Source organism: Protomyctophum bolini (assembly GCF_963924005.1).
Source record: "Protomyctophum bolini genome assembly, chromosome: 17".
Lineage (NCBI taxonomy): Eukaryota > Metazoa > Chordata > Actinopteri > Myctophiformes > Myctophidae > Protomyctophum > Protomyctophum bolini.
In genome coordinates, this window is record NC_137878.1 from 12,553,310 (window position 1) to 12,580,696 (window position 27,387).

A 27,387-nucleotide genomic window follows, 5' to 3' on the forward strand; every position below is an offset into this window, starting at 1 on the left:
GGGACCCCCTGGAATGGCCTGGAGGACCCCTGGGGGGTCCCCGGGCCGGACCCCACATTGAGAACCAGCGGTGTGTTATTGCATGCATCCTGACGGCTGTCGTAGATCTCGACCCGCCGGCGAGGACTGCACACCTTCCATTGATTAATCGTCGACAGTGCCTGTCACGCTGTATCTTAGCAACTCTGTGTGTGTGTGTGCGTGCGTGCGTGTGCAGGGAGATGCAGGAGGAGATTAATGTGTTTTGGTGTTGGTGGTGTCTGTTTCCCAGGGCAGCAAAGGCGACCAGGGAGAGATCGGTCTTCCTGGACAGAGGGGCCTGCCCGGCCTTCCTGGATCCTCTGTAAGACACCACTTCAGCCCCTTTATCTGTTTTTGATTGATGGAATACCACTATACGACAGAAATGTAAACAGCACGTGGTTCACAATACATTAAAGGCGAATTCCAGACGACCAGACGTTTTATTTTTTACTTTAACACGTTGGCTGCTATACAATCCAGGAAGGTCTAAACACAGGGTGCTGAAGGAAAGCATTGAAGGAGGACCCTTTTCCCAGGCCCACAGCAAATGTTCTCTTATAGCGAGAATCACACAGCATACCTCAAAAGAAAGCTTAATTTGTCCACTCCAATTTAAAGATATTTTTGAGATATGTGACACCTGCTTTTGTCTGAAAGGGCTGTCTTTGAACAAAAAGCTGAGTTATGGACCGTTTTATGTCACAGACATTAGAGAGAGGACTTCCGCACACCCGGTTTGATTTTACAGCAGGTGCGTATAGGTCCTGGTAGAGCAGCAAACGTTTGGAGGAGGAGGAGAGACCCGCACACCGCCATTTGCTGGTTCAAGAGTTTTATTTTAAATACGAGTCATAGCAACGTTTCAGCCTTTCGGCCTTCTTCAGGCAACATGCCTGAAGAAGGCCGAAAGGACTCAGAAGGACTCAACTCCGTCCTTGCTTAAACGGTACAACTGAATGCGGTCTCTTAGCTTTTGCTACAAACTGCACAACCAAAAGGTCTCTATTCACACAAAAAAATATTTACACATAGTACCTGTGATAAGATATATTTAAAGGTGCACGAGCATAGCAGCCATACTGTGCATTATACTTTCGTCAAGGTGCTAGGACGTTTTTCCCACTTTTAGATCATCATATGGGCATACCTAACAATAGATGCCAAAACAATGGGAAAAGTTACAATTTTAAGGTGCAAACAGTCAGTGCGTGTCAGCCGCATAGAGGGCTGACTTTGGTATAATCTGCGAGTCGTGTGAGATAGAGCAAAAAAAATCAATTAAAAAAACTATTTTCACACATAAGCTACTCTGCATGTTTCTAACGTTGTTTGATTGAGTATTTTCTCTCTGTTGATTCAGGGCCTGCCTGGACCAATGGGTCCACGGGGTGGCGTAGGAGAGAGAGTGAGTTGCTGTTATAAAGACCTCTTTAATTAAAGCTATGATGACATCTTTCATGTTATCCTCTTTGAGGGAAAACAGTGTTACTGATCTGTGTTGATTTGATCAACAGGGACTTCCTGGTTTTCCTGGTCCAACAGGCGCTGCTGTAAGTAGACTTTACAGACTTCACGTTAGTAGGATGTATACCGGATGTGTACCACAGCAGCCAATGAAGGCAAACCAATGACGATGACTATATCTCTGCGGTCGGGGAGAAACCACCTAACTCCAAAATGCGAACTTTTCAGGAAATTAAGAAAACCATATATTTTTAAAACAACACTGCAATACTTCCTCATCAAATTGTGACTTTATATATTGTCAATTACTCGCATGAGAGCGGGAGACGTGCTGGAGTTAGTTGCTTTAGCAGACAGTTTGATGGTCCAATGGAGTTAAGAGGTTTTTTCCAAAGCTCTTTTTAATACATTTTATTGGTTCAATATTTTTTTTACCCAACATGTTGTGTTCAATAGCATTGATATATGGATGGAGTTAGGTGGTTTCCTCCCAACAGCGACGATTACTATAGTGTCTGATGTATGTGAAAGTATCTAAGTTTGTGCCCCCCCCTCTCTCTCTCTCTTCACAGGGACCAGAAAGTGAAGGCCCTCCTGTATGTATTCAAAACCCCAGCATGCTGTCATCGCTGTCCTCTAAAACTTGGTGCTAAATGACCATAAACACACGTACATGTACGCTGATGATGATGTTGTAGATGAATGCTCTGTACTGACCTCCTTCTCTCTCTCTATCTCTCTCTCTCTCTCTCTCTCTCTCTCTCTCTTGCAGGGACCAGCTGGGAAAGCTGGAATACCAGGAGATGAGGGAAACATCGGGCCTGAGGTCAGAGCTAATTCAGATTTCAAGTTGTCCTTGCACAGTAAAATCCTGTGTTCATTTAACTTGCTTAAAATTGGTTCTATTTGTATACTCTTGGAGTTAATGTGAAATAATTTGGACCAATCTAGACACTTGAACCCTTTACTTGGTTGTCCCTCATGGCGCTATACTACTATACTAGTGTCTTAAATAGCTCATCTACAAGCTCACAACACTTAGCAATGTGATGCATCATAAGCTTTTACATCTGCTATTTTCTGCCAAAGTTTCCCCCAGAATACGGATGCTAAAGTGGACAGTAGAGAATGTTAATACGACACGAGTACACAAGTAGTACTGATACTTAGCGGTTCGATTACGAGAACCCAGGAATAAATCCTATGTAGAAGTCGTACGACATACAGTTACGGGATTGCAGACTGTATGTGTTGTCAGTGTTTCTACCTCTGTCATTTTCGGTTTTAGCGCCGGCTATTAGCAGATGCACAATAACAAGCTTGTACATCTGCTCATTTTTTTGTTACATTTCTTTTGTAATCTTGAGAACTACTGATTCAGAAGGCATTTGTAGACTCAGATCTGTATGGGTTTTACGTTACATTAACGCTGTTCTTTCTCGTGCGTGTGTGCATGTGCGTGTGTGTGCGTGTATGTGTTCATGTGTGTGTGTGTGTGTGTGTGTGTGTGTGTGTGTGTGTGTGTGTGTGTGTGTGTGTGTGTGTGTGTGCCTGTGCTTGTACCTGGCAGGGTGCGCCCGGGCCCAGAGGTGGACTGGGACTCCCAGGCCCGCCAGGCACCGCCGGACCTCCCGGGCCTGCGGTAAGAATCGCAACAACAACAACAACCGCCTCCGTTTTTAGATGTTTGGATTGAACGGCTCCCTTTATTTATTTATTTTAACAATTATATTTATTGAATTTTTCTTCTTTTTTTTTTACAAACGGACAATACAACAAAACAATACATAATACATCAGACAGTACAATTACTTAAAACGAAAAACATACAAAAAACTAAACTAAAACATACAGTACATACATACATATATAAATACAGTATAATAAAATCAGGGCACTTAGACTGGTAACAACAACAGAGTCCTTATGGCCACAAGACCAAACAGCTGCAGAGAATACAATTAGACATTTTCAGTTTCCACCATTAAATAAGATAAATCATTAACCGTAATATATTGGATAAGCCGTCCCCATATTTTATCAAAGATCTTTTGTTTATTCTTCAAAGTATAAGTGATTCTTTCCAGAGGAAGACCCAATGATAGCTCCCTAAACCACTGAGTAATACTGGGTTCACGGCTCCCTTTATTGATCTTCCTTTGTCACTTGTAGTATCGTCCCTGTCTCCTCTTTTGTCACCTTCACTCGCTTATAGTGTAAAGTCCTGATTGCTACGGTTTCTCTCAGTCGCTTGCCTTAGATGGATTTCCTGAAACCCTTTGTTCTCAAGACAGTGCAACAGATCCCCAAATTCCCCACCCATGAAGGCAATCGGCCAATACACAGTGTTTCGCTTCTCGTCATGGTGTGCAGTTGTGCACACAGAATGCAAAGCACTAAATGCAGTTGTCCTTATTGGTGTAGACGCGATTCCTCCTTTAACATTCTGGTCCAAAAGAAATTGAAACGTGCATTTCCATGGTTGTTCATTGGGGAAATAATTGCATGCGGAATACGTGTTATATGTATAAAAATAATATGTATATGAGCATTGCGTTTGTGCAAAATGATGCGTGTGTGCGCTGATGGTTTATAGGGACATCTATTCTCAACCGTTGCTGTCACTCTGCTGCTGTCTTTTAGGGTCCACCGGGTGCTGGCATCTCTGAGGAAAGTGGGGAACCTGTGAGTGTGTTACTTTCTACTGTCACATCCTCACTCTGTCACTCTGTCAAGTGTGAATGTGTGTCACCTCACAGTGGCACCTAGTGCCTGTCTGTCTGTCTGTCTGTCTGTCTGTCGCACAACAGTGTTATACCATTATAGTTTTTTTTAAAGCACATTTGCAAGTTGATGATCACATGACTAAAATAGGAATCGGTTATTCATATTTGTTTTTAAATGATTGATTAGTGATTATTGTGTCTATTAATAGATGAGTAAGATTAACTGTTGCACTCCTAACTGTTTACAGTGTCCTGCCGCCTGTCCTGCTGGACCTCAGGGGAACCACGGCCTACCTGGAATGAAGGTATTAACCACCGTGTCTGTCTGTGGTGGCCTCCGGGGTCTGTCTTGTTCAAATACTTATTCTGCTGAAACAATTAATGGCCACTACAGCCGCTAATGGCTGCTAATGAGCACCGATAATGAGCACCGATAATGAGCCAGATAATGATTTAAATTACCGGCTAACGACTTTGCCTTTCCATCAGGGACACAAGGGCCTGGCCGGAGAACCTGGCAAAAATGGAGAAGCTGGAGATAAGGTACGCAGAAACTGTCGAGTACTATATAACGACGCCGTGGGCGTGGGGCGGAAACTTCATATCTCTTTTGTTTTATAAATGAAAGCCATACTCATACGTGCATCATATTATGGCACACAAATGTAGCAAAAAAAAATAGCAGCTCTACAAGCTCAAAGCACGTTTGTTTTGAGCTTGTAGATGTGCTTTCGTTTTTGCTAATTCTGCATTTGAATCTACAGAAGTTGAAGTTTGGGATATGAGGTTTCCACACGATAATTTGTGATAAATGTAATGATGATGATACAATTTGTATTGATGAAATGTTGTTTTATCGTGTGATATTGTGGTAATAAAATTAAAATAAGATTATAAGTTGATAATTATTGTAAAATAATGTAATCTTTGCTGCTATATATAGTTTAGTTGTCACAAGGACCACAAAGGAAATTATTTGGCTGTCTCTCGATGTCAAGAATCATTGCATGTAAACTAGACATGCATGCATGCATCCTTGCAACGTCCTCAATTAACTTAGTAGAATGTTCACTCAAGCTGGGTGTGTGAAAGTGTGTGAAAGTGTATTCTGGGATATTATTTGGCAGGGAAGCTGGGAATCAGGAGAAGCCATTGCATGCAAACTCCAGAGAATGTGTACAATGGACCTCCTCAGTCCAGCAGACTGTCAGATACAGATATTTGTGGTTTTTCAGTTCTCTGAATGTGTGACACAGTGTGACAGCGTGACACACATGCAGACATTTGAATGAATAGAACTCGGACTGGGCTGGGCGTGATGACACAACTGAGCTAATTGACACACACAGGATGAGTCAAGCCCAACACACACCGGGTGCGCAGCGACGCGGCACAGGCGTTGCCACGCGGCAACGCCTGGAAAATAGAACGGTGGCGTATCGGAGCGTCAGGCGAGGCGTGAACGCGCGTCGGACGCCGCCGGTGTGCGATATAGGTTCATTGAAAATAACGGAGGCGGCTGTTTTGATGCGCGGCGTTCGCAGACGGTGTGTGAGGCCCTTCAGCCTGCCTGTCATGTTTTGTTTTTCTCCGTGTGTTGTATTTCTGTGCAGTGACACCAACTAGACAATATTGTACCTAAGGCATGGCATGCAGCCATCTGTAAACAACCCAATATAAAAAGAGAACATTGGCCCAATATCCTGCTGTCATCTCTTACAGACTCAATCTGTCACAGTCAAATAAAACTCAACAAAAACTAACATTGTTAAAATGCAGCAGCATTGAGGTAAAACATAAAAAATAGGTTTGCGTTTAAAAGTAGCATTGCCAGGAGTGCTATTACCCAAACTCCAGTAAACATATTCCAAGAAATTGTTTTGCTATACCCAAAAGAGTACAGCACTTCTCAACCTGCAAGTCAAAGAGGATCAAACACTTACATTAACACAAAACGAACCGCTCAGGGGTTTTGGCAATAAGCCTTCCTCCTCAGAGTGCTTTGAGGATATAGATCTTTAAAGGAATGTGTCCTGAAAGTAAACACAATCCTACTAGTACTATAGTATCTGCACCCTTCAGTGTTTACTGTTGGAACACAGAGTGCTCTGGAGGAAGGCTTTTTGGCTAAATGCATAATAATATTGTTGGTGTTATAAGCCAAATAAATAAGTGGAGAAGTGAGTATTTGGTCCTCTTTGACTTTGAGTTGCGTGCGTGGCTGCTGTGTGTGCAAGTGCTTTTTATACTTTATTTTTCTCCACAATTTAGTCATCATGCCAATTAATTTCCTCCCCACACACATTTACGTGTGTTGTTGTCACTGCTGTTTGCAACTACAATATCTTTTTTGACAAACAAACAAACAAGCACACAAACAAAACAGTTCTATGTAGTAATAAAAAGAACAGAAGACAAAGAAAGGAACAAAAGAAACAACTAGGCGGGATGGAAGGGGAGAGAGGCTGTGTTCTTCACGATAAAGACAACTACAATATCTTACTGAAAACAAATAATGTTTTAAGAGCTCTATACGGATTTGTCCTGTCCCGCATGGCACAACATTTCAGTCACTTGTGGTAACAGGAGAACATCTCCTGGACATCTTGTACAGGGATGTGATCGTCCTGTTTCGTTTCCAGCTTTAATTAATTTGTTCCTGTTGACTTCAATCTGCAGGGAGACACGGGAGCAGGCGGTGCAGCCGGTCCCCCTGGACGCATGGGTGATGATGTAAGGACTTCTCTCTGTTTGCATGTATATTATCGTCTCTGTCAGGGTGGAAAACTCAAAACTGTTATTTTCAGGATTCAAAAGCAAAAGTAGCAGTAGGGGCGTTAATTAAACAATATTACACGAGAGGGTGTGGTCTAACGTGATTATTGCCACGACAGTGATGCGTTCAGGAAGGAGACGTAGTCGAGTTCTGCAAGCATCACTGAAACATATTCACGAAACAGACAGTATTCTTTTAATGACGGATGTAGTCAAGTCACTACGACCACAAATGTCCCCAGAAACTAGCTAGCCTAGCCACCGAGTTTGCTGGGAAAACAGAGCAGCTGAATTCTTTGTCTTGATTAGGTGTGGAGTGTTGCTCGTTTGAACCACGGCTAGAAGGCTGTTTCAACCAATCAGATTGCTTCCTCGAAACGACCTGTTGTATAATTTACGTTTGAATATGGAGATAAGAGCCCCGACAGCAACGGTATACTCAGTGGCATGTCGTCTGTCCGGCGGAAACCTTGTACTGTACAGTCCAAAACTGAAGAAATAGAAAATAAATGACCTACGTCCGATGTAGTTATTATTTTCTCAGTCAAAATAAGCACTATTATACATTATAACTACTTTGAAAGGGGAGGGGGAGTAAGGACATCAAGGCAGGGAAAAGAGAGAAGGTTTGAGCGCTTTTACCACAAAAAGTACAGGTAAAGGGTTTTCTTCTGTGTTTCTTAGATATTTACAAGCTTTTGCCACAAACGGTACAATTACCAAATGGTCTCTTAGGTTATTTACAAGCTTTTGCTACAAACCCGAGCTGCTTGTAGATAAATATGCTATTTCTGATACTTTTTGTGTTAGACTGTACTATGATCAAGTACAGTATGCATTTACATTACAAAGTTAAAATAATAGATAAATAAAACAATATACATGTTATTTATGATTACGTCTCTGTTCTATGTTTCTAGGGTGGAAGGGGGCCAATTGGATTCCCTGGTACCCATGGAGAGAAGGGAGACAAAGTGAGTATTTAAAGCACTGAAATTAATGCAGCAACCCTACACTTTTCTGTCACACCTGGGACAGTTCCCTTTAGGGGAGATCTGCACAGTTATTCTAATAGTGGGGTCTGGGGACCCCAGGTGGTCCTTGAGGGGGTTCCAGGGGGTCCCGAGCGAAATTATTATTAAAGTTTTCATGACATTACATTTGAGGTGTTGTGACCTCAATTACACCCACACAACCTGAACTTTGATCATTCAGTGGATGTTCTGTGTCTGGAGTTTTCTCTGGGGTTTGGAAGCCTTTTGAGCTGCAATGAAAACAGGCAAACAGGCCTCAAGAGTGACATCTCCTGGCAAATCCCATTGACATACGTATGGGATTTGTGGAGTCTTACATCACAATCCACAGGAAAATCAAAGCACTTGTTAAAGAACAATTACAAAAAATGTCTTAGTCACAAAAATAAGGATTCCAGCTTTGAATGTTGTCACACAGAAGTTGTAGGCCTACAGTTGTGCTTTCATACTAATGGAGTATGTTTCTGTCTCACACAGGGTCCTCCTGGTTTCAATGGCATCCCAGGACCTACCGGACCGCCCGGAGCTCCTGTAAGCAGTCACTCATCTCACAATAAACCAAATTAGAGTAACCTATAACCTTGCTTTCAAGGCAGAAAAGCATCTGTGTCATTTCATGTTTCCATCTGCTACAGTACAGAGGTCGAGATGTAATGTCTTCATCCAACACTGACACCTCTGTAAAGTTCTTCAGAAAACCGCAACGAACTGTTAGAAGGCATTGTTAGAATCGGCCTCGGGTCTCAGTGGGAAGATCACCTCTGTATCTTCTGCCGTGTTCTATTCAAGGAATGGACAGATTGTTATTGATGATAGCCATCTCTCCTGCAGGCAGAAGATTGTTTCTCCATAACTGCTGCGCCCGCGGCGCTGATGCAATTTGTTGACATGCTTTGTATTTCCTTCGTTATAGGGTGTGGAGGGCATCAGAGGACGCCAGGGCCTGGAGGGAGAGAAGGGTGACGATGTAAGTGAACCCATGCTCACACACTGTATCTAAACAGTATGAAGTATGATTCGAATTAGGGTTGCAACTAGGGATGCACGATTAATCGGTAGCATAATCGGAATTGGCCATTATCGGCCATAAAAATGCCATATCGGTATCGGAACGGTCTCAAAATAATACAGATTATTTAATCGGTTTAAAAAATAAATAAATCTGCATTTATCATTTAATTTGTGTACTGATCTCGTTCAGTTGTGAAAACAGACACTTGGAAAAGTGTATATGAATATTGATTGTTTAATAGGCTTTGGGTTAATCAATGAATCATTGTATTTATTTTTCTTTGTCACAAAGGGGTGTTTGAAATTGTGAAAATTGTTGGCAATTTTCAACAAGCTCACAATGCGACGCATCGCATTGCGTTTTGAGCTTCATAGACTTAGGGCCGATTCATACTCCTATTTAAGAGCCAAATAAAAGATTTTGACGTCATTTGAGGTTCGGGGGGGCGGGTACTGTCCTAAAGTCGGCTCTTCGGTGCTACTGAAAATTTCTGATGAGCCGAAATCATTTCGGCACTACAGCGCCGAAACAGTGGTAAAATAGGAGTATGAATCGGCCCTTATATTGACTTTCTTTTTTTTTTTACATTTCGGAAACATTTCACCTTTAATTCGTTACCGAAAATAGGGACAAATTACTCATCGATCATGTTATTCAATGATTCAATGATTCAAGGATTATCAATACATATTTTTTAATAATTCATTAAATCAATTAGTTTGATTAACTGTTGCAGCCCACATTTGAATGACACGCCTTTTTCTCTATTAACCGGCTTATGGCCAGTGCCGTAATTGAATCAATAAAATGAAAGGTTTGATTGGCTTACATCTCATCAACAGGGAGCTCAAGGACCTCAAGGAGAGCAGGGCCCTGTGGGTAAAAAGGGAGACTCGGTAAGTTTCAAGAATGATGGATATTGTATAAGTGTCTGGATCAGGGCCCACTGGAAAATCTCAGAAGTGTGTGAGACTTCAAGAGCATGTTTATGTTAGTGATCAATCAATTGATTGCGTTTCGGCCTGGATCAATGGAAACAATGTAGTGTAATACCCTCGCAACCCACCAGTGGGCCCCATCCCACAGGTGGGTGTATAGTGCTCAACATCAGCAAGAGTACACATGTTACCAACGAGAATCTGTATGCTGGAATATTCAGGGTGAGCGACAAAATAGCAGCCAGGAGAATGAGACTCGCAGGACACTGCCAAAGACACCAAGAGCTCCCAGCCAGCAAACTGGTGCTGTGGGAACCAACACATGGGCACCGGTCACGAGGACGTCCCATACTAACATTATGTGGATGTACTCAAGAATGATGCAGTGAGCGCAAAGCACCAACGAGCTGGCCGGATGTATGGAGAACCGGGATGACTGGAGGCGACGATGGAGGGCTCGTCTGAGGTCGACCTAGAGAGAGAGAGAGATGTCAAATCAAGTCTAATAATAAAGGGAGTTACCAACGCGCCTCAAGCCTGGAACGGCTGGTCCGGTGCATCACAGGAACAAGGACACTTAATGCAGAAGGAGGAGAGGACACTGGTGCAGCACGGACATTTTAAGCCTTTTATTTAGGTGCTACCGTGCTAGTATAATGTCACCAGTACCAGTAGTGACTTGACTGTTTCCTTGGCTGCCTAGAGTCAGGTCTGACTTGACCTGGAAAGAATGATTTTAGGATTCGTGCAGCATAATACTCATGGAATCTCCTCCACATGACTTAAAACGAAATACCGGCCTCTAAAACATACTGCATTTATTAACCGTCGTACCGTTTCAAGGTTTTTGAAATTGTTTTGAATTTCTTGAATTGTTTTTCCTAATAACTCGTGGCTATATACCCCAATTCTGGAAAATGGTTCTTACAGTATACATGAAGTGTTAAAGAAGTCTGAATGTTGTGATGTCACAGGGGGAACCTGGCGCGGACGGCTTGGATGGGGCCGACGGTGTGAACGGAGCCAAGGTGAGCGTGTGTGTGCTCAACATCATGAATAAATATGTGTGATTTCCTACAGAAGACAGATCCACTGTCACACAAAGCTGACGCCAGATCGATGACTCATGTTTACAAGCTGTGCGTGCGTGCGTTCATGAGTGTTGCACCGTTATGATTAAGTCAAAGATTCTCATTAGGATTTTGATGACAGCTGTTGGTGTAAACTTAAGTAACTACGTACCTTTTCTCACATTTAGTACATTTTGATGCCGATCATTTTGTCCTTTGTCCTAAATCAAGTCAAATTTTGAATACAGGGCTTTAGCTTGTAACTTGTATTGTTCCTTTTCTTGTAATGTAAACAATGTATGTAATGTAAACAAATCAGAGCAGAATCGAACCGAATAGTTTTATTGTCATCAGATCAGAAAGAAAGAAAGAAAGAAACCAAAGACAGAACCACAGTGAAAACACAAGAAAAGGACTAATATAAATATTCCTTATATCTTCTTCCACCAACTGATTGACAGCTTGGTATATTTATCCAGTGAACATTCAGTACGTACAGTAACATAACGTGATAGACAGGACATTATTTGACTGTGCATATCCTCTCTGTCTTGCAGGGAGAACCTGGCGTTTCTGGCGCCAGCGGCATAAGGGGGATTGTTGGAATTCCCGTGAGTCCCGCTTCATTCATCTGTGTCATTGTGCATGTTTGTGTCATTGTCATGTGTGTGCTCTTGTCTGACCGCAGCGCCAAGGAGAGATAGAGAGAAATGTAACATATTGACATTGTGCGGTTCAGTCGTGGACGGCCCTATAGCTGAACGGGTAGAGAGGCCGTCTGGTAATCAGAAGGTCCCTGGTTAGGAATAATGTCCCTGAGAAAGACCTCCAAAGTGAACCCATGTTGGGCCCCTTTTGGTGTTCGTAGCATTATATTATACTTTAGCTGTTGAAAAATAGCAGATCTACAAGCTCATAGCGCGGCACAGAGTGCCCATTCGATCTCCGAGCTCCCCCAGACTTTGTGTCCAAGTGTCCTTGAGCAAGACGCTGGACCCCTAATTGCTCCTGATGTGCAGGTTGGTGCCTTGCGTGGTTTCCTCCACCATCGGTTTATGAATGTGAATGTGAATGTGCATTTGTTAAAGGCGTTATATACAGTACATGCACCATTTATTTACCACGGATCACACCCTCTGCTAACCCAGTCAGTCCAGGTCAGACAGCCAGGCCAGTCTTTAGGTCTATTTATAAGTCAAGTTTACTGGTGATGTACACTTATACCTCTTTTCTTATCTGCTAATAGCTCATACATTATGCAAACACAAGCACAGATGGCCAAGTCGCTTTTTATGGGTTTATTTTCTTTTATTGTTATTATTCTTTCACTGGTATTACTCTACTACTTAAGTTATTATTCCATAGTTGAAATTCATTACTCTTAATCTTCCCTCTGGATCAATCTACAGTATCTGTATATGTATATTCAATCACGGTGCAGTCTCTAAGTAATCAAAACTTAATCACAGACAGTTTTCAAATGATCCAACACATGTGTGTGCGTGACAATGTGACTGTGCGTGTCTGTGCGTGTGTGCGTGTGTGCAAAGGCTATAGGAAAATCAATGGGACATGCAGAAGCTATCCTCTTAGACATGGTTTCATAAAACATTTAACGGTAAACAAGCAGTCGATGCAGCGCGGGGGGGGGGGAATCCAATATCATGTAGTGATGTGGGCAAGGTCGTTGAGGTTAGAGGGCGGGGCTAACACGGCCGTATAGACGAGAGGAACTCGGAGAGAGCGTTGTCTCTGTCGGACGGAAACCTTGTATGTACACAATTGTTACTTTTTAAGATATCATCTCCTTTGTGTGGAAACCTCATCATTTGTCTAAAACTGTTACTTTTCAGGATTAAATCTGCTACTTTTGATTATTTTGTGTGATGCTGTAGAGGACGAGGATCCAATTTTACATTTCGCAGGATGATCAAGTATAGGGCAAGGCAATTCGACCGGTTCAGGGGGCCACGGTGTCAGAAACCCATGGGGCCCCTTGGGGGACACTGTCTTAGAATAGAGGCAGACCTATTTGACAGTGCAGCAACATAATTGCCTTCCTTGATGCATTAACGATGCACACACACACGTGCACGTACACGCACGCACGCACACACACACACACACACACACACACACACACACACACACACACACACACACACACACACACACACACACACACACACAGAAGCTGAAATATGGAGATACAAGGTTTTTGCCCATCCATTCATCTCACAGTTCTCTCAGACCATATAATTACTCTGTCATTTCCTTTTTTTTCCTTCTTCTAGGAAGAGGGCATTTTACACATGAAATATAGTTGGTCATTCCAAATGTGTCAGTGCTGATTTAACTCATTAAGACCGGGAAAGTATCTGTGCCATGTTATATTTGAGCTAAAAACTTTTTAGTAAAAAGTATTATTTTTGGCTATATTTGAAGATTAATGCAAATCTTCGAATAGATATATTTTTTAACATTTTAAACTGAAACCGTTGCTGCTGGGGGTCCATGGAATAAAATATTTTGACATGGGGGTTGCTGGCCCCCACATATCATTTTGGAGATCCTTGACATGAAAAAGTGCTGATATAGATTCAGGTCTTTATCATGATATACTCGATAAAGACCTCACAGTCGAAACGTTGTATTTATTTATATTATAATATAACACTTTGTACAATCGGCATGCAGGTCTTAATGGGATAAAGAGCGGATGTCGAGAGATGGAAGCTCTTTTCTTAGTAACATCAGTGTTTCTCTGATATGAGCCGTGCCTGATGCACATACGTTGTTATCTCTGATAACCTACACGATAACATCTGATGAACCTTTATTGTATTTGGTTGAATCATAGCAACGGCAGATAAACGAAGTGACGTCTTGTTTGGTGTGCTCGAGTCGTCGTATGCTCACAGTCTTCACAAAACAAACGGTAACACAATCCTGTGTTTGTCTGTCTTCATGTTTCCCCTCTTAGGGACTGCCAGGGAAGCAGGGCCTAGTGGGAGCTGTCGGTCCGCAGGTAACTGGAAAGAAACCGTTGTCATGTTGAAGTCGAGATGAAATTACAAACCCATCGTTTCTCTCCTTGTAAAACTAAATTAAGTGCTTATTATGCTTGAACAATCCATTTAACATCCAACGATATCACGACATCCACTCCATGAATCTATCAATCTTCAGCTTCAAAGTATAGTTTATACAGTATGACACTGGTACGTACAAGCCTAGCATGCCTATTCTGGGTGAGAACGTTCAGAGAACAGAGGTGCTGGTGTTGAGCAGACAGTGAAGCTGAGAACCGAGTGTTAATATGTGCATACGGTATTAAGAACACCTCATTCACTGATTGTTTTGTTTTTCAGGGTGATACTGGCGCCGAGGGACCCCTTGGCCCCGTGGGACTTCCTGGAAAAGCTGTGAGAATCCCCTGTCTTTGTTTGTGTTTGTTTGTTTGTTTGTTTTGTTTAATTTAATTTTAGGCCTATGGAAAACAGTGAGATGTTACTTTGATGCCCTCTATGGTACATAGTATGGTACACAGACCATACTGTACGTCTTTACTGGCCCGGCACCAAGCCGTTATACATCCCTGAGACATTTCTCTACTGCATGTGTCTTGTCAGGGCGAGGACGGAGGCGATGGAGAAGATGGCATCCAAGGACCCAAGGGTTCAACTGTGAGTTGGTTCTTTTATTTCTGCATGACGTGAAGTGGTTCCATGTCTGTTGTATTCATAGATATAAGAAAGCTAGATGGCTCACCCGCGCTCTGGCCAATGGAGAGCAACGTTGCTACGTGGTGGCCATCTTACCTCGGGGCAGCATAACATTGTGTCTATGGCGCATGTATGGTTTGTTATAAACGTCAGGGACGTCCGCATACTTATATGCTTTTATACGACGTTCATATAAAAAACTAAATTAAGCAGACAAGCGTCCTTGAGGGAGTTTGATTTGAGGGAGTTATGACTGTTTTTGTTTGAGCTGCCATTGAACATACTGTAGTACTGTAGCCCCGAGGCAAGATGGCTGCCAGGTGAACTACGTCAGAAACTCCGCCTTGAGCCATCTAGCCTTTATATATGTCTATGGTTGTATTAACCTGTGGTTGTGTTTTGTCTCTGCCGTTAATTGTTCAGGGTGAAACGGGAAAGCAGGGACCAGTCGGAGGTTCAGGTGAACCGGGAATTGAGGTCAGTAATTTGTCGCTTCATTAGAGTTCGATCACGTGCACGCACGCACGCACACACACATGCACACACACACACACACACACACACGCACACACACACACACGCACACACACACACACACACACACACACACACACACACACACACACACACACACACACACACACACACACACAGAGGCTTATCCTGTCCTTTAGCAAAACACTTAACCCCTTAACTGCTTCTGATGAGTAGGTTGAGTAGGTGCAGTGCATGGTTGCCTCCGTGTGTGTGTGTGTGTGTGTGTGTGTGTGTGTGTGTGTGTGTGCGTGCCTGTGTGTGTGCATGTGTGGCTGTGTGTGTGTGTGTGTGCGTGCGAGTGTGAATATAATGTACATTATAATGCATTGTAATGCACTTTGGATAAAGGTTCAGGGAAAATGAGCATGCACAAAGAAAGTCCCCCGCTCTCAGTGTTCACTAGTTTAAAAACGCCACCCTGTGGCTTAATGGCCACACTGCATATTAAATAAATCTAGGGGTGTGGCTAAGAATCTGGGGGTTGGACTCGGGGTGTGGCTGAGAAGAGTTACCCAGAATTACCCAGGAAAACCTAGAGGCCCCAATTTGACCAGGAGGAAATATGGGACTGTACCCCACTGTATATGAATGCTCCATTTACCATGATGACACGCACAGTGAGTGTTTGCTGCGTTTACCATACAGGGGGAGAAAGGGGAGAAAGGCGACACTGGTCTCAAAGGAATAAAGGGACACACTGGACAGAAAGGAGAGCAGGTGACCACCATTAATGATCTCTCATTTTTACATTTTCATATTATTTTGTGAATATGAACATTTAAGTGAAATATTTTCATATGTTCTTCTTGTGCGTGTATTCTATAGGGCGCTGTGGGCCCAGTGGGACCGAAGGGAAGTGAGGTAAGCGGTCTTCAACCTTCTGCAAATAGGTAGTGAAAGTGGCTGATCTACAAGCTCACAATGTGATGTGTTGTGTGAGCTTGTAGATCCAACAAGCATCCAATGAGCTGGCCAGATGTATGGAGAACCGGGAAGACTGGAAGCGATGATGGAGGGGCCGATCATGTCATTTTCAAATGATCGGAATCGGATCGAGAGCAAAAAACATGATCGGGACATCACTAGTATCTATATTATATCCATATAATGATATTTGACTGGATATGATATACAAATAAAGACAATAAACACAATGTTTTGGGCCAATCAAATAATCAGTGAGAAAAACAAACAAACAAGTGTTGTAACCTGCCTTTTTCTTCTTACTAATTATTTGATCGGATTTGTCACAACTCGAGGTGGCTTTGTCCGCAGCGTAAACGTCTTTAAATAAATACTTTTTGAAAAGTCTATGAGGAAAATGAACGGGGAATTATTTTCCGGGTCTGGAAAGGGGGGCGGGACTGCTCTATAGGGTAGTGAAGTCCTGACGTCACTTATGCTACGCAGTAATAATAAGAACTGTATTCCAAAAATATAAAAATCGGCCCGGCGATTCTGTCAGGTGTGTGTGACTCTGTGTCGTGCATATGATGATGTTAAGTTACATTTTGATCATGTCTGTTTGGAGAAAATTGGATGAATTCTGAAAGAATCTTCACAGATTAAGTCTATTAACTTGTATAAACCTCTGTGTTCACCAGGGAGATCCAGGTCTTGGAGGAGATCCAGGCGTCAAGGGAGACCAGGTATGACATTACCGCAGGGCCCGTCTGGTTCCCTCAGCTCTCTTCTCTTCCAGAACACACATTTCTATCTGTGGTGGCTCTTCTATAGGAACACACCCAGTGGTGTGCAAACCAACCTTCATAGAATGTACAGTATAGTATAGAGAACATCGTTTAGGATTTTCTTTCTCTGTTGCAGCTGAATGAGAGTGAGAGTGCTTTTCTATATTTAGTTTCTTTAATTATTTTGTTTATTTAGATGAACGGTACATCATTATTAAATTCAAGCACCGCTGTGTGTGTGTCTGTCTGTCCACTTCCGCATAGAGCAAAGCGCCTCCTCACAAGCAAAGTGCGTCCTCACAACGCCACAACGCACGGACAGCCTCACGGAACCTAGCGCCGCACAGCCTTGTCCTCCAACCTCAATCTGCCCCGCATTACACACGCCAAACATTCTAACAATCATCTTAATTAAATTAATTTGCGTCAAAAACAACTCCTCTCCCCGGAAATCACGTGTCACGACTCACCAGTGTCACCAGTGAAATGCATTTCGGGACGGACACTGATTAATACTGGGACACAGTTTTCCGCGCAACATCTGTTTCGACACAACACTGTCCGCTCCCTCCTCTACCACCTCCTTCGCCGTGCCGTACACATGAGCTACATGCACGCTGAAAGCCTGGACGCTGACAACGGCAGGTTACAGCCCTGCGCGCACACAGCGTGGCTGCGTCACACACTGAACAGATCCATCATAACGGAATGCTTATCTGTCGGGGAATCGGGGTGGCCAAATTCAGACGTTTTCTTAACCGCCTACCGTTGGCACGCAACAACAATAGGGTTTAACTCCACCCGGACGGGGCATTGCCTTGGTAACAGTTACAATATTGTGAACTTTTATATCTGTTGGATATTAACATATGAATACTATAATCTGGGGAAGACAGATCCCGTGCCGTCGGAACACAATGACAAAAATACATAGACGGATGCAATGACCAACGCTGGCTCAGTAGTTCACGAACGACACATTCCGGGCAGAATATCACCACCAAATTTACATCACACATCAATGGTGTACCGGTACTTATGATTGTACTGCAGCATTACTTTTGTGCCCAACCCAACTTCCCAAGACCATCTGTAAACAATTCCCCCCCTATCAGTAATGTGATATATTACATCACATTAACCACACTGAACATCATTTGCTGTTCATATATTCAGAACGTGTAAGGACTAGTAATAGAAACAGAGCAGAAGGCAAGAATATCACAATGCCAAGTGCTTAAGAATGAATTTGTTTTTAGCAGCTTTTTCTTTCTTTTTTCTTTTTATTATAACCAAGGGGATATGGACTATTCCAGAGAGTGGGGGCTACTACTACTGCAAAGGCTCGGTCACCTTTAGTTTTTAGCTTACCGGTAGATTTCAGGACAACCAGAATCCATTTAGGAGATGTTCTTATGCAGAGCAACTTACAGCTAGGAGATCATAGTACCGGTAAATGGCATGAACAACGGTTGATGTTTAAATACTTAGTTGTACGCAGGTGTCTTGTACCATAATTAGCCGATCTACATGTCACGATCTGCCTTCCGTGTGTTGTTTTGGTTGTTCTTGAAACTTTTTCTGAAGTTATGCTATGGTGTTCTTGAATATTATTTTGAAGTGATGCCTTGTGTTTCCTGTTTTCCTTTGTAGTTGGTTCCTGCCTTGTCTCACCTTCCCTGATTTTTGGTTCTTTGTTTCACCTGTGTCTTGTTTTTCCCCAGCCAATCCTTGTGTTGATTTGATTTGAGTTCACCTGTGTCCTGTTAATCTTGTGCCTTTTAAACCCTGTGTTTCGCATGCGGCATGCCGAAAATAGCAGAGCGACCGTCCTACACGATCAACAATTTTCAGCGCAACGGCGATTATAACCCAGGCATACAGTAACACTTTCTTTCCTCTGTCTTTGTCTTACAGGGACCTCCTGGTATCCAGGGAATCAAAGGAGAGGTATGGTATAAATATCTTTCAACCTCTACACAACCCAGAGAGTGCAGACCTGCAACTCAAATACTCTATTGTTTATATGGTTAATCTAGCTCAAATATTATGTATATACCTGGGCTTGTGGTGATCACGTGTGAAGCTGTGAGAATATGGTGCCGTGTTGTGTCTGGTCTTCAGAGTGGAGTGAAGGGCCAGAGAGGTGCTACAGGCGCAGAGGGCCGACCAGGACAGCCAGGACACGAGGGGCTGCATGGCCCGCAGGGGGGCCAGGGTCTGGAGGGAGAGATAGGGACCCCCGGACCCCCTGGTCCCAGAGGTTTCCCTGTGAGTAGGAGGGGAATTCATTATAAACACAAGGAAACAAATATAACTTTGCTGTTGTACTATTCTTTCTCAAAGTATATCGTTGACAATGCTGGATGTGCCTTCTTTATTTCAAAGGGTCCCAAAGTGACCGACGAGCAGCTCCGCAAGATGTGCTCAGCCGTCGTTGAAGGTAGGACAGCAAGATTTCTTTATCTTTTCATTAATACCTATAGGGTGAAATGATTTGAATAACAACAAAGCAAAATCTCCATGTTTCACCTATAATGTTGTGCCCACATGTCCGTCTAGAATCGCTAGAAGAGTTTAAGAAAGAGCTTCTCAAGAGGCCACTACCCATTGGAGCCCCTGGTCCCGTAGGAGTTGTTGGGCCCGTGGGCCCCACTGGACCAGCCGGTTCAGCGGGAGCGGCCGGCGCTCCAGGGCCGGTGGGTGCCAAAGGCCATCCGGGCTACTTCGGACTGCCTGGCGTGCCTGGCAAGAAAGGTAGGATATGGGCCGGTCAGAGAGAGAGTGAATTGGGACTTGAAACAGAACGTGAGCAATGCAAAGATTCAAAGAGAGACGGTTGTATGCAGCATATTTTCTGTCAGCAACAACAACACATTAATCAACAAAACTAAGAGTCTAAAACACCATCTAGCATAGATCTCAGCTGTCAGATGAGTAATCTAAAAATACACATGAGGACTCATACAGGGGAAAAACCCTTTATGTGTACAGTTTGTGGCAAGGGCTGTAGTCGAAAGGGTGATCTAAAATCACACATGATGACTCATACAGGGGAAAGACCCTTTACGTGTACAGTTTGTGGCAAGGGCTTTATTCATTATGGGGATTTAAAAGTACACATGAGGACTCATACAGGGGAAAGACCCATTACGTGTACAGTTTGTGGCACAGGCTTTAGTAAAAAGGGTAGTCTAAAATCTGAGATCAGCAAAGTTTGTTCTTACTCACAAATTGCCAAAGAGTAAGAGTAGATCAAAATCTAAATCCTGATTAGATTCTCAGATCTATCATTAGGATAGGTAGGAGAATGGGAGTCACTCAAAAAGGGTTAATCTTCCTTGGAGCATGCATGCACTCCCCTTTCATTAATGTAATTTAAAAAATCTTTTAGAATGCTGAAAATACCTGCCTGTCTACAAGGTATATAAATACCTGATCTACCGCATTCACATTGCACCTCGTTGTGAGTATGTACGTAGATATGCTATTTTAAAAAGTTGAGATATGGAGATATGAGCCATATGTTGTTTGGGACCAAAGTGACAGACGGATGGAACGACAGCCGACTGACTGCCTGACTGACTGATTATCTGACTGACTGATTATCTGACTGACTGATTATCTGACTGCCTGACTGACTGATTATCTGACTGACTGACTGACTGACTGACTGACTGACTGACTGACTGATTATCTGACTGACTGACTGACTGACTGACTGATTATCTGACTGACTGACTGACTAATCCTCAAATCCATGCCAACCTCAACTGAACTATTTCTAGCCAAACTGTGGCTAGAAATAGTTCCGTTGAGGTTTCAGTTGAGTATGATTTAATCTGGGCATTTAGCAGACACTCCAGAGCTATTTACAAAATGAAGTAGAAGTGAAATTCTCAGGTGCCTATTACTAGACTCGTGATCATCATTTCGACATCAGCTGCTCAACTGAGTGCCCTCCACTCAACTTGATAATGGGAAGTTAATGAACTTGGAGAGATCTGAACCGAAATTCTAATGTTCTCCCCCCACCCTGTTTGTCAAACGTTAAGTGAGGAATAATGTACAGTGTGCCAGACATAATTGGAAATAAACCGCAACCGGGCGAAAGAGGACCCGATGCAATGCATCACTCGTCGTGAACAGGGTTATTTTCTGATAATGAAAGCAATAACACATTGATTTAATCGTTATTTTATTATCTTATAGAGCGTCGTAGTCCCGCCCCCTTTCAGAAGGACGAGTGGCCCAGGGAATGATTCCCCTTTCATTTTCCCCATGGGCTTTTCAAAAAGTATTTATATAAAGCAGACAAAGACAACTCAGACCGTGACAAATCATGACAGCAATTACAATGTTTTGGGCCGATCAAATCATTTATAAGAAGAAAAACAAAACAAATAGTGGTGTACCCTGCCTCTGATCGGTGAACCAATATTCTCCAGCACTTACTCCAAGCGCGCCCACCCCTCTAGACCAGAAAGCACGCTGGCTGGGCCAGGCTGACATAATCTGACCATAATACTGACCATGACACTGACATAATACTGACCATAATACTGACCCTGATACTGACATAGTAAAAAACGGACTCTAGTTTGGCTTTGCAATTAGACCACTCTTTTCAGTTTACAGAAAATAGTTGATCTACAAGTCCAAATAGCTGAGCTAAAGCCCACAAAGGGCTTGTAAAGCTGCTATTTTGGGCTAACGTTCAAAACTCATTTAAGTGCTTCCAAAAACGTAATCCTTGTGGTCTCATTACATGACATATATGCAGTATATCATATGTACAACTCCACAATTAACATGACAAACGGCAGCGTCGGAATGCGTCTTTAACCCGTCCTTCATCTTCTGGAGAGTGTCCCAAGGCTGACGCAGCATTGCGGTATACGCGTGTGGCAAGCAGTGGCAATCTAAAATGCAATAATGAAGCCTTTAGAGGAAACAGTGCTATATCAGCCAAAGACACACTTTGTCTTCACTTTTCGCTAGGGCCATTGTCTGGAGCGGAGATAGTCACACATCCATATAGCGTGAAATCGATGAGTCGCCAAACGGGGTTCCCATTGGCGCCTCTCTCTCTCTCTCTCTCTCTCTCTCTCTAATGGTGTCCGCTTGGCTGTGGAAATAATAGGCCTCCCAATTTAATTTCTGCATGGATATCTGTAGTGGTGGAGACGGTAACTAAGTGCGTTTTAATCAAGTATACTGCACTTATAATTTTGAGATACTGTTATACTTTAGTTTTTGTCAAATAGGTTTTTATTGAGAACATATAAATTGTCACACAAACATTATGATATGAAATACATTTTTCTTTATAGAAAAAGGAGGAAAGAAAAAATACAAAGACAAAAAGCGAAATAAAGAGATACTGTTATACTTCACTTGAGTATTTCGATTTTTCCTACACAGTACTTTTGGTAACTACTGTTACTCAAATGATACTTTGAATGTAGACCTTTTACTCATGTCTCAGTGTATTTCTACACCGTGCTATTGCTACTTGTACCTAAGTAAAACATCACAATAGTTTCTTCCACCACACCAGCTCGCAATTGAATTTCTGCATCAATATCTGACAACGCTCGTCCTCTGCAGGGGAGGCCGGAGGAAAGGGCGATAAGGGAGACAAAGGAGAGGACGGAGTCGGAATCAAAGGAAGCGCGGGCGAGCCCGGAGCGCAAGGTAACCCCATTTAGATTCTCATCATTGAATTATGTCCATGTTATGGCGTTTACGCTTGCACGAACACACCCATCTTTCAGCTCCCCCGGTTCTATTTGTGTTGCCGCGCTGGGGGGCACAGGCCACCGAAACACGGTGTTTGTAATAGCATCCCGCCGTTGGTGAATTCAAACTCGCATTGCAGTGTGTGTGTGTGTGCGTGCGTGTGTGTGTGTGTGTGTGTGTGTGTGTGTGTGTGCGTGTGCGCGTGCGTGTGCGCGTGCGTGCGCATGCGTGTGTGCGTGCTTCACTTAAATTCCCTTTTGAGAAACACACACTGTATTAATAAAGTGGATTTAAAATAAAAATAAAAAGATATATATATATATATATATACATATAATTGTATCTGGTGACATCAACCCTCTAACCAGCAAAACAATATGGATGAGTTCAAGCTGTAGCCTGCCTATCCTACAGTATATTAAAACCTGGCTTAAAGGGATAGTTCAATCACAAAATGACTATTACTAATCTATTACTCACCCCATGGAGACTTGAATTAATGGATATGTTTTCGTTGCATTCCTAAGCCATTCATTTGATGAACAGCCGTGGTTCCCTATGGAAATACAAAGGCCCCTTTTCCACCGGGGTTGAACCGGTTCGGTTCTTTCTTCCCGCCAAATATTGAACCAGTTCAGAGTGTTTCCACTGAAAATGAGTTGGTTCTGAACCATAAACGTTCGTTCCCAATGTGAACCACAAAACGGTGGTTCAGCTTTGTAATTGCACGCAGCGCTTTGTGAACCTAGACGATATAAGTGGGTGTTTCAGTAGGTTGGAACTTGTCAGTGGGTTGGAACTTGGGAGGACGCAGACACAACAGATTTTCGATGCGATCAACCATCTTTGAACAAAAATACGTTTACATTAATTGCCAACGCAAACATGAAACGATCCAAGCGTATACGGATGCATCGCGATCCAGAATCCAGCTGAGACTTGCGGGGCGTTATAATAACTTGTAACCCTGACATCACAACCTCGTGGATACTGTTTACATCGGTTTGTGTTGTGCAACGCCCTCGGGGCGTCTGCGGGCATGACGGATCCTTCTCCTTTTCAACATTTTGTGTTTAGGTATAATAGCGCCACCAAATGAACCGGGGTTCAATCTGGTGGAAATGCAGCCTGTTCGCGACCGGTTCGCAAAAAGCACCAAGGTTCGGAACGGCACTGGTTCTGAACCGAAGTTCTTTTGGTGGAAAAGGGGCCAGAGAGTCTCCTTTGTGTCTACATAGGGAACCACTGCATAACGGCGTTATGTGATAAATTAAAGCATGCCTCACTTACAGTAGCTTCATGTGTTGTTGTAGAAATAACAGCAGGGATGGGAAAATATTGAATGAGCCGACGAGTGCTTTTTAATCTCCACCCCCAGGTCCAGCTGGCAAAGCTGGCGTCGGAACGGATGGCAAGGATGGCAAGGAAGGGGAGGCCGGAAGTCCCGGCATCCCGGGAACCCCCGGTCCAAGAGGGACCAAAGGAAACCCTGGCCTTTGTGACCCCTCGACCTGCATAAGCAGGCTCCCTCCCCTCTATATGGTCAGTGGGAAGCAGTCCGCCAGCTACGGAAAACCATGATACCATCAACCAGCTCATTAACACACACTCGAAGGACCGCTTCACCCATTTTCAACCTATCTTCGTAGAATTGGTCGGCGCCATTTCTGTCTACTTACTCTGCGTCTCAGAGGAGGGCCGTGGACAGCCTAGAAACCTGCCTACCGCAGTGACATTGTCGGTATAGGCACTGAGGTTTGGTCATTTCAAACAAGATTCATGTTTAAATGATTAATGCAAGGGCAATGGCTCCTAATTCAGCAGCATGCTAACTTTCAAGAAAGACAAATGCTGTGGTTTCTATTAACCTAGGAAAACCCCTGTCGAGAGATGTCATCGGTATAGCCAGGTTTCTGAACTGTCCACAGCCCACCGATGAGATGAGAATTGTGCCATCTTTTAACGAGCATGCGAAAGGACCAATTATATGAAGATAAGGTTGAAAATAGGTCAAGTGCTCCTTTACCAGGATGTGAAGCTTCAGTGAGTGAGTGAGCAGGCGTGTTGAGAGTCCAGGACTGGTGATCTCTGGGGGGTCTTGGAACAAACGGACACAAAGGGAAAACAGCTAGAGCCAAGGCACAATTTGTAGAATAATGTATAGATGTTTTAAAAAACCTTTTAACTTGTATACGACCTTTAGACAGAGCTAATCTGGCATGTACAGTATGGATCAGTGTTCCCCAAACTTTCTCACGCGAGACCCAAAAGTTAAATTCAGTGTCTGCTCGTACAAAAATGCTGTACATGAATGAATGAATCACGTAAGGCCTATTTCAATAGTGAAAAATAGCAAATGGGATGTGTTCTGAGCTTCTGAGTGTCTATTTTCACTAAGAAATATTTCTGTTCATTTAAAAAAAAAAAAAATTGGGGATCCGGATCCACAGTTTGGGAAACACTGCGTATAGAAAGACAGCTGCATGCTGCTGAAATAATGTCAGCTGACGAGAGGCCGGCGGGCCCATGACTTGTCCAGTCTCAAATTATAATGGTTGGGCATTGGAAAATGTTCAGTAAAAAAATACAAAACATGAACAATATGTATTAAAAAGGCACATTTCTTTTGATGCATGTACTGTCTGATTCCTTGAATAAGCTCACATAGAAACTCACTCGTTATCGCTCTTACTGTGCAGCTGTGCTGTGAAATAATAACATCGCTTTGATGCTATTTTTTTTCAGAAGAAGTATGAACTAGCCTTTGACTACACATTGATTGCCAGGTATTAAATAATCACTTCCGGTATGTTGACGAAGAGCGCCCTCTAGCGTAATCAGTGAAAACACTGCCATTGACGTCCCCGGACGTCGATGGCAGTCAAGTGTTTGAATTGGTATGACGTCGAGGGACGTCCATGGCAGTCAATGTATTGAACCAGTGCAGTAGACAATTTGACGCAGTCCTTTGAAAAGAGTGGTATTGTTTACATTCGGACGATCGTGATAATGTATACTGCACCTTGCATATGTTCCCAACAATGTACAGATTGAGGATTTTCAGCAGAAACGTATATTTTGTTTTGACAAAAAATGTTTTGAACAATGCAATAAAGTGGTATGTTTTGGAAATGTTGCATGGTGTGCAATGAGGTCAGGTCACGTTTCTCAACTAATAAGAGTATCATCATAATCGTTGCTGTCGGGCAGAATTTCCACATTTCAACATTTTATGTTTGGAAATGTTTATACAAGAATACAACTTACACCAGTATTGCTGCTGAGCAACCATATAGTTTGTCAGGTGGTAGCCTCGGAAACCCATGATGTTCTTATTTCCAGGGAGAAAGAAAAATCTGGGGTCGAGTCCACTTCGGCATAGAGTAGCACAAACATCGCTCACTCTCTCTACTGACTTCTGATCGCCTGCACCTTTGTTAAATTGACGTACACACACACTCCTCTCTCTCTCTCTCTCTCTCTCTCTCTCTCTCTCTCTCTCTCTCTCTCTCTCTAATGAATTAGTCTCATGTCCTGCAGCTGTGCCTAGTTTCTCCAGTTGGATCCAGCTGCCTATATGCCATAAAAAGCATAGGTGAGTTCCAGTCTAGTCGGGTGGAAACCTCATATGTTCAAATCAGTTTACTATTCAGAATCCAAAAGTAGGGCGTTAATTTGACTAAAAGACACCAAAAGTTAAAACATGTAGATAAGAAGTTTCTGCCCGACAGGCAGCAACGATGTACAATTTAGCTTGCTAACGTTTCCAACCACTCAGGTTTGAGGAAGAACCATGGTGGCTCGAAATGATACCAAGTGAAGTTGCACAATGGGAGTGGCAATACTACGTGTATACATTGTTGATAGTGGGAACGAAAACAAAGGCGCACGCCGCGCACCACAGGAAGAGGAGGGCTGTGGGCAGACCAAACGAGCCAACATCAGCTGTATAGTATAGAGCGTTGCAGTCCCGCCCCTTCGAGAGACCCGGAAAATAATTCCCTGTTTCCTCATAGACTTTTCAAAAAGTATTTATTTAAAGACGTTTACGGACAAAGCCAACTGGAGTTGTGACAAATCATGACAATAAACACAATGTTTTGGGCTGATCAAATAATTAGAAAGAAGAAAAAAAAGGCAGGATATACAACACTGTTTGTTTTGTTTTTCTTCTTACAAATTTTTTGATCGGCCCAAAACATTGTGTTTATTGTCATGATTTGTCACAACTCCAGTTTGCTTTGTCCGCGGCGTAAACGTCTTTAAATAAAATACTTTTTGAAAAGTCTATGAGGAAAATGAACGGGGAAATCTTTTCCGCGTCTCTCGTCGGACTGCGACGCTCTATTGGGGCCCGCTCTCCAGAGCCAAATTCAAATTCAACAGCAGAGTGTGCTGTTTTTCCTTTTTTTTTGGCCGATGGGTTTCCAGATTGGCTTCTTGATCTCCTCATCTTGAAAAAAATGCACACTGCTGTTTTCTGTGGTCAGTTGGGTGGGCAGAGAACAGCCTTCGTGATTTTCAAGTAGGCCCCTAAATAATCCAGAGAAGGTTGAGAATCACCGGCCACCGAAAAGCCACATGAAAAGGACGGCGTTACAACGTTGCTCGGTTACAATGGAGAGAGAGTCAACATCAGCGCCTCCTCC

At 43.1% G+C, this 27,387-nt stretch overlaps 1 protein-coding gene across 2 annotated transcripts in view; it reads left to right on the forward strand.

Moving 5' to 3' along the window:
- Nucleotides 1-25,938, forward strand: part of col9a1c (collagen, type IX, alpha 1c) — a 51,336-nt gene extending 25,398 nt beyond the window's left edge. For both annotated transcript variants that reach the window (XM_080787493.1, XM_080787494.1), the window contains 29 exons: nucleotides 272-343; nucleotides 1,385-1,429; nucleotides 1,539-1,574; nucleotides 2,061-2,084; nucleotides 2,261-2,314; nucleotides 3,059-3,130; nucleotides 4,132-4,173; nucleotides 4,463-4,519; nucleotides 4,704-4,757; nucleotides 6,894-6,947; nucleotides 7,910-7,963; nucleotides 8,501-8,554; nucleotides 8,937-8,990; nucleotides 9,878-9,931; nucleotides 10,948-11,001; nucleotides 11,601-11,654; nucleotides 14,027-14,071; nucleotides 14,415-14,468; nucleotides 14,676-14,729; nucleotides 15,192-15,245; nucleotides 15,951-16,022; nucleotides 16,131-16,166; nucleotides 16,910-16,954; nucleotides 18,914-18,946; nucleotides 19,121-19,267; nucleotides 19,385-19,439; nucleotides 19,559-19,753; nucleotides 22,607-22,693; nucleotides 24,117-25,938. In XM_080787493.1, the coding sequence (XP_080643619.1) occupies nucleotides 272-343; nucleotides 1,385-1,429; nucleotides 1,539-1,574; nucleotides 2,061-2,084; nucleotides 2,261-2,314; nucleotides 3,059-3,130; nucleotides 4,132-4,173; nucleotides 4,463-4,519; nucleotides 4,704-4,757; nucleotides 6,894-6,947; nucleotides 7,910-7,963; nucleotides 8,501-8,554; nucleotides 8,937-8,990; nucleotides 9,878-9,931; nucleotides 10,948-11,001; nucleotides 11,601-11,654; nucleotides 14,027-14,071; nucleotides 14,415-14,468; nucleotides 14,676-14,729; nucleotides 15,192-15,245; nucleotides 15,951-16,022; nucleotides 16,131-16,166; nucleotides 16,910-16,954; nucleotides 18,914-18,946; nucleotides 19,121-19,267; nucleotides 19,385-19,439; nucleotides 19,559-19,753; nucleotides 22,607-22,693; nucleotides 24,117-24,319 (1,914 nt within the window). In that variant the 3' untranslated portion in view covers nucleotides 24,320-25,938. The remainder of the gene's footprint in view (nucleotides 1-271; nucleotides 344-1,384; nucleotides 1,430-1,538; nucleotides 1,575-2,060; nucleotides 2,085-2,260; nucleotides 2,315-3,058; nucleotides 3,131-4,131; nucleotides 4,174-4,462; nucleotides 4,520-4,703; nucleotides 4,758-6,893; nucleotides 6,948-7,909; nucleotides 7,964-8,500; nucleotides 8,555-8,936; nucleotides 8,991-9,877; nucleotides 9,932-10,947; nucleotides 11,002-11,600; nucleotides 11,655-14,026; nucleotides 14,072-14,414; nucleotides 14,469-14,675; nucleotides 14,730-15,191; nucleotides 15,246-15,950; nucleotides 16,023-16,130; nucleotides 16,167-16,909; nucleotides 16,955-18,913; nucleotides 18,947-19,120; nucleotides 19,268-19,384; nucleotides 19,440-19,558; nucleotides 19,754-22,606; nucleotides 22,694-24,116) is intronic.
- The last annotated feature ends 1,449 nt before the right edge of the window (nucleotides 25,939-27,387 follow it).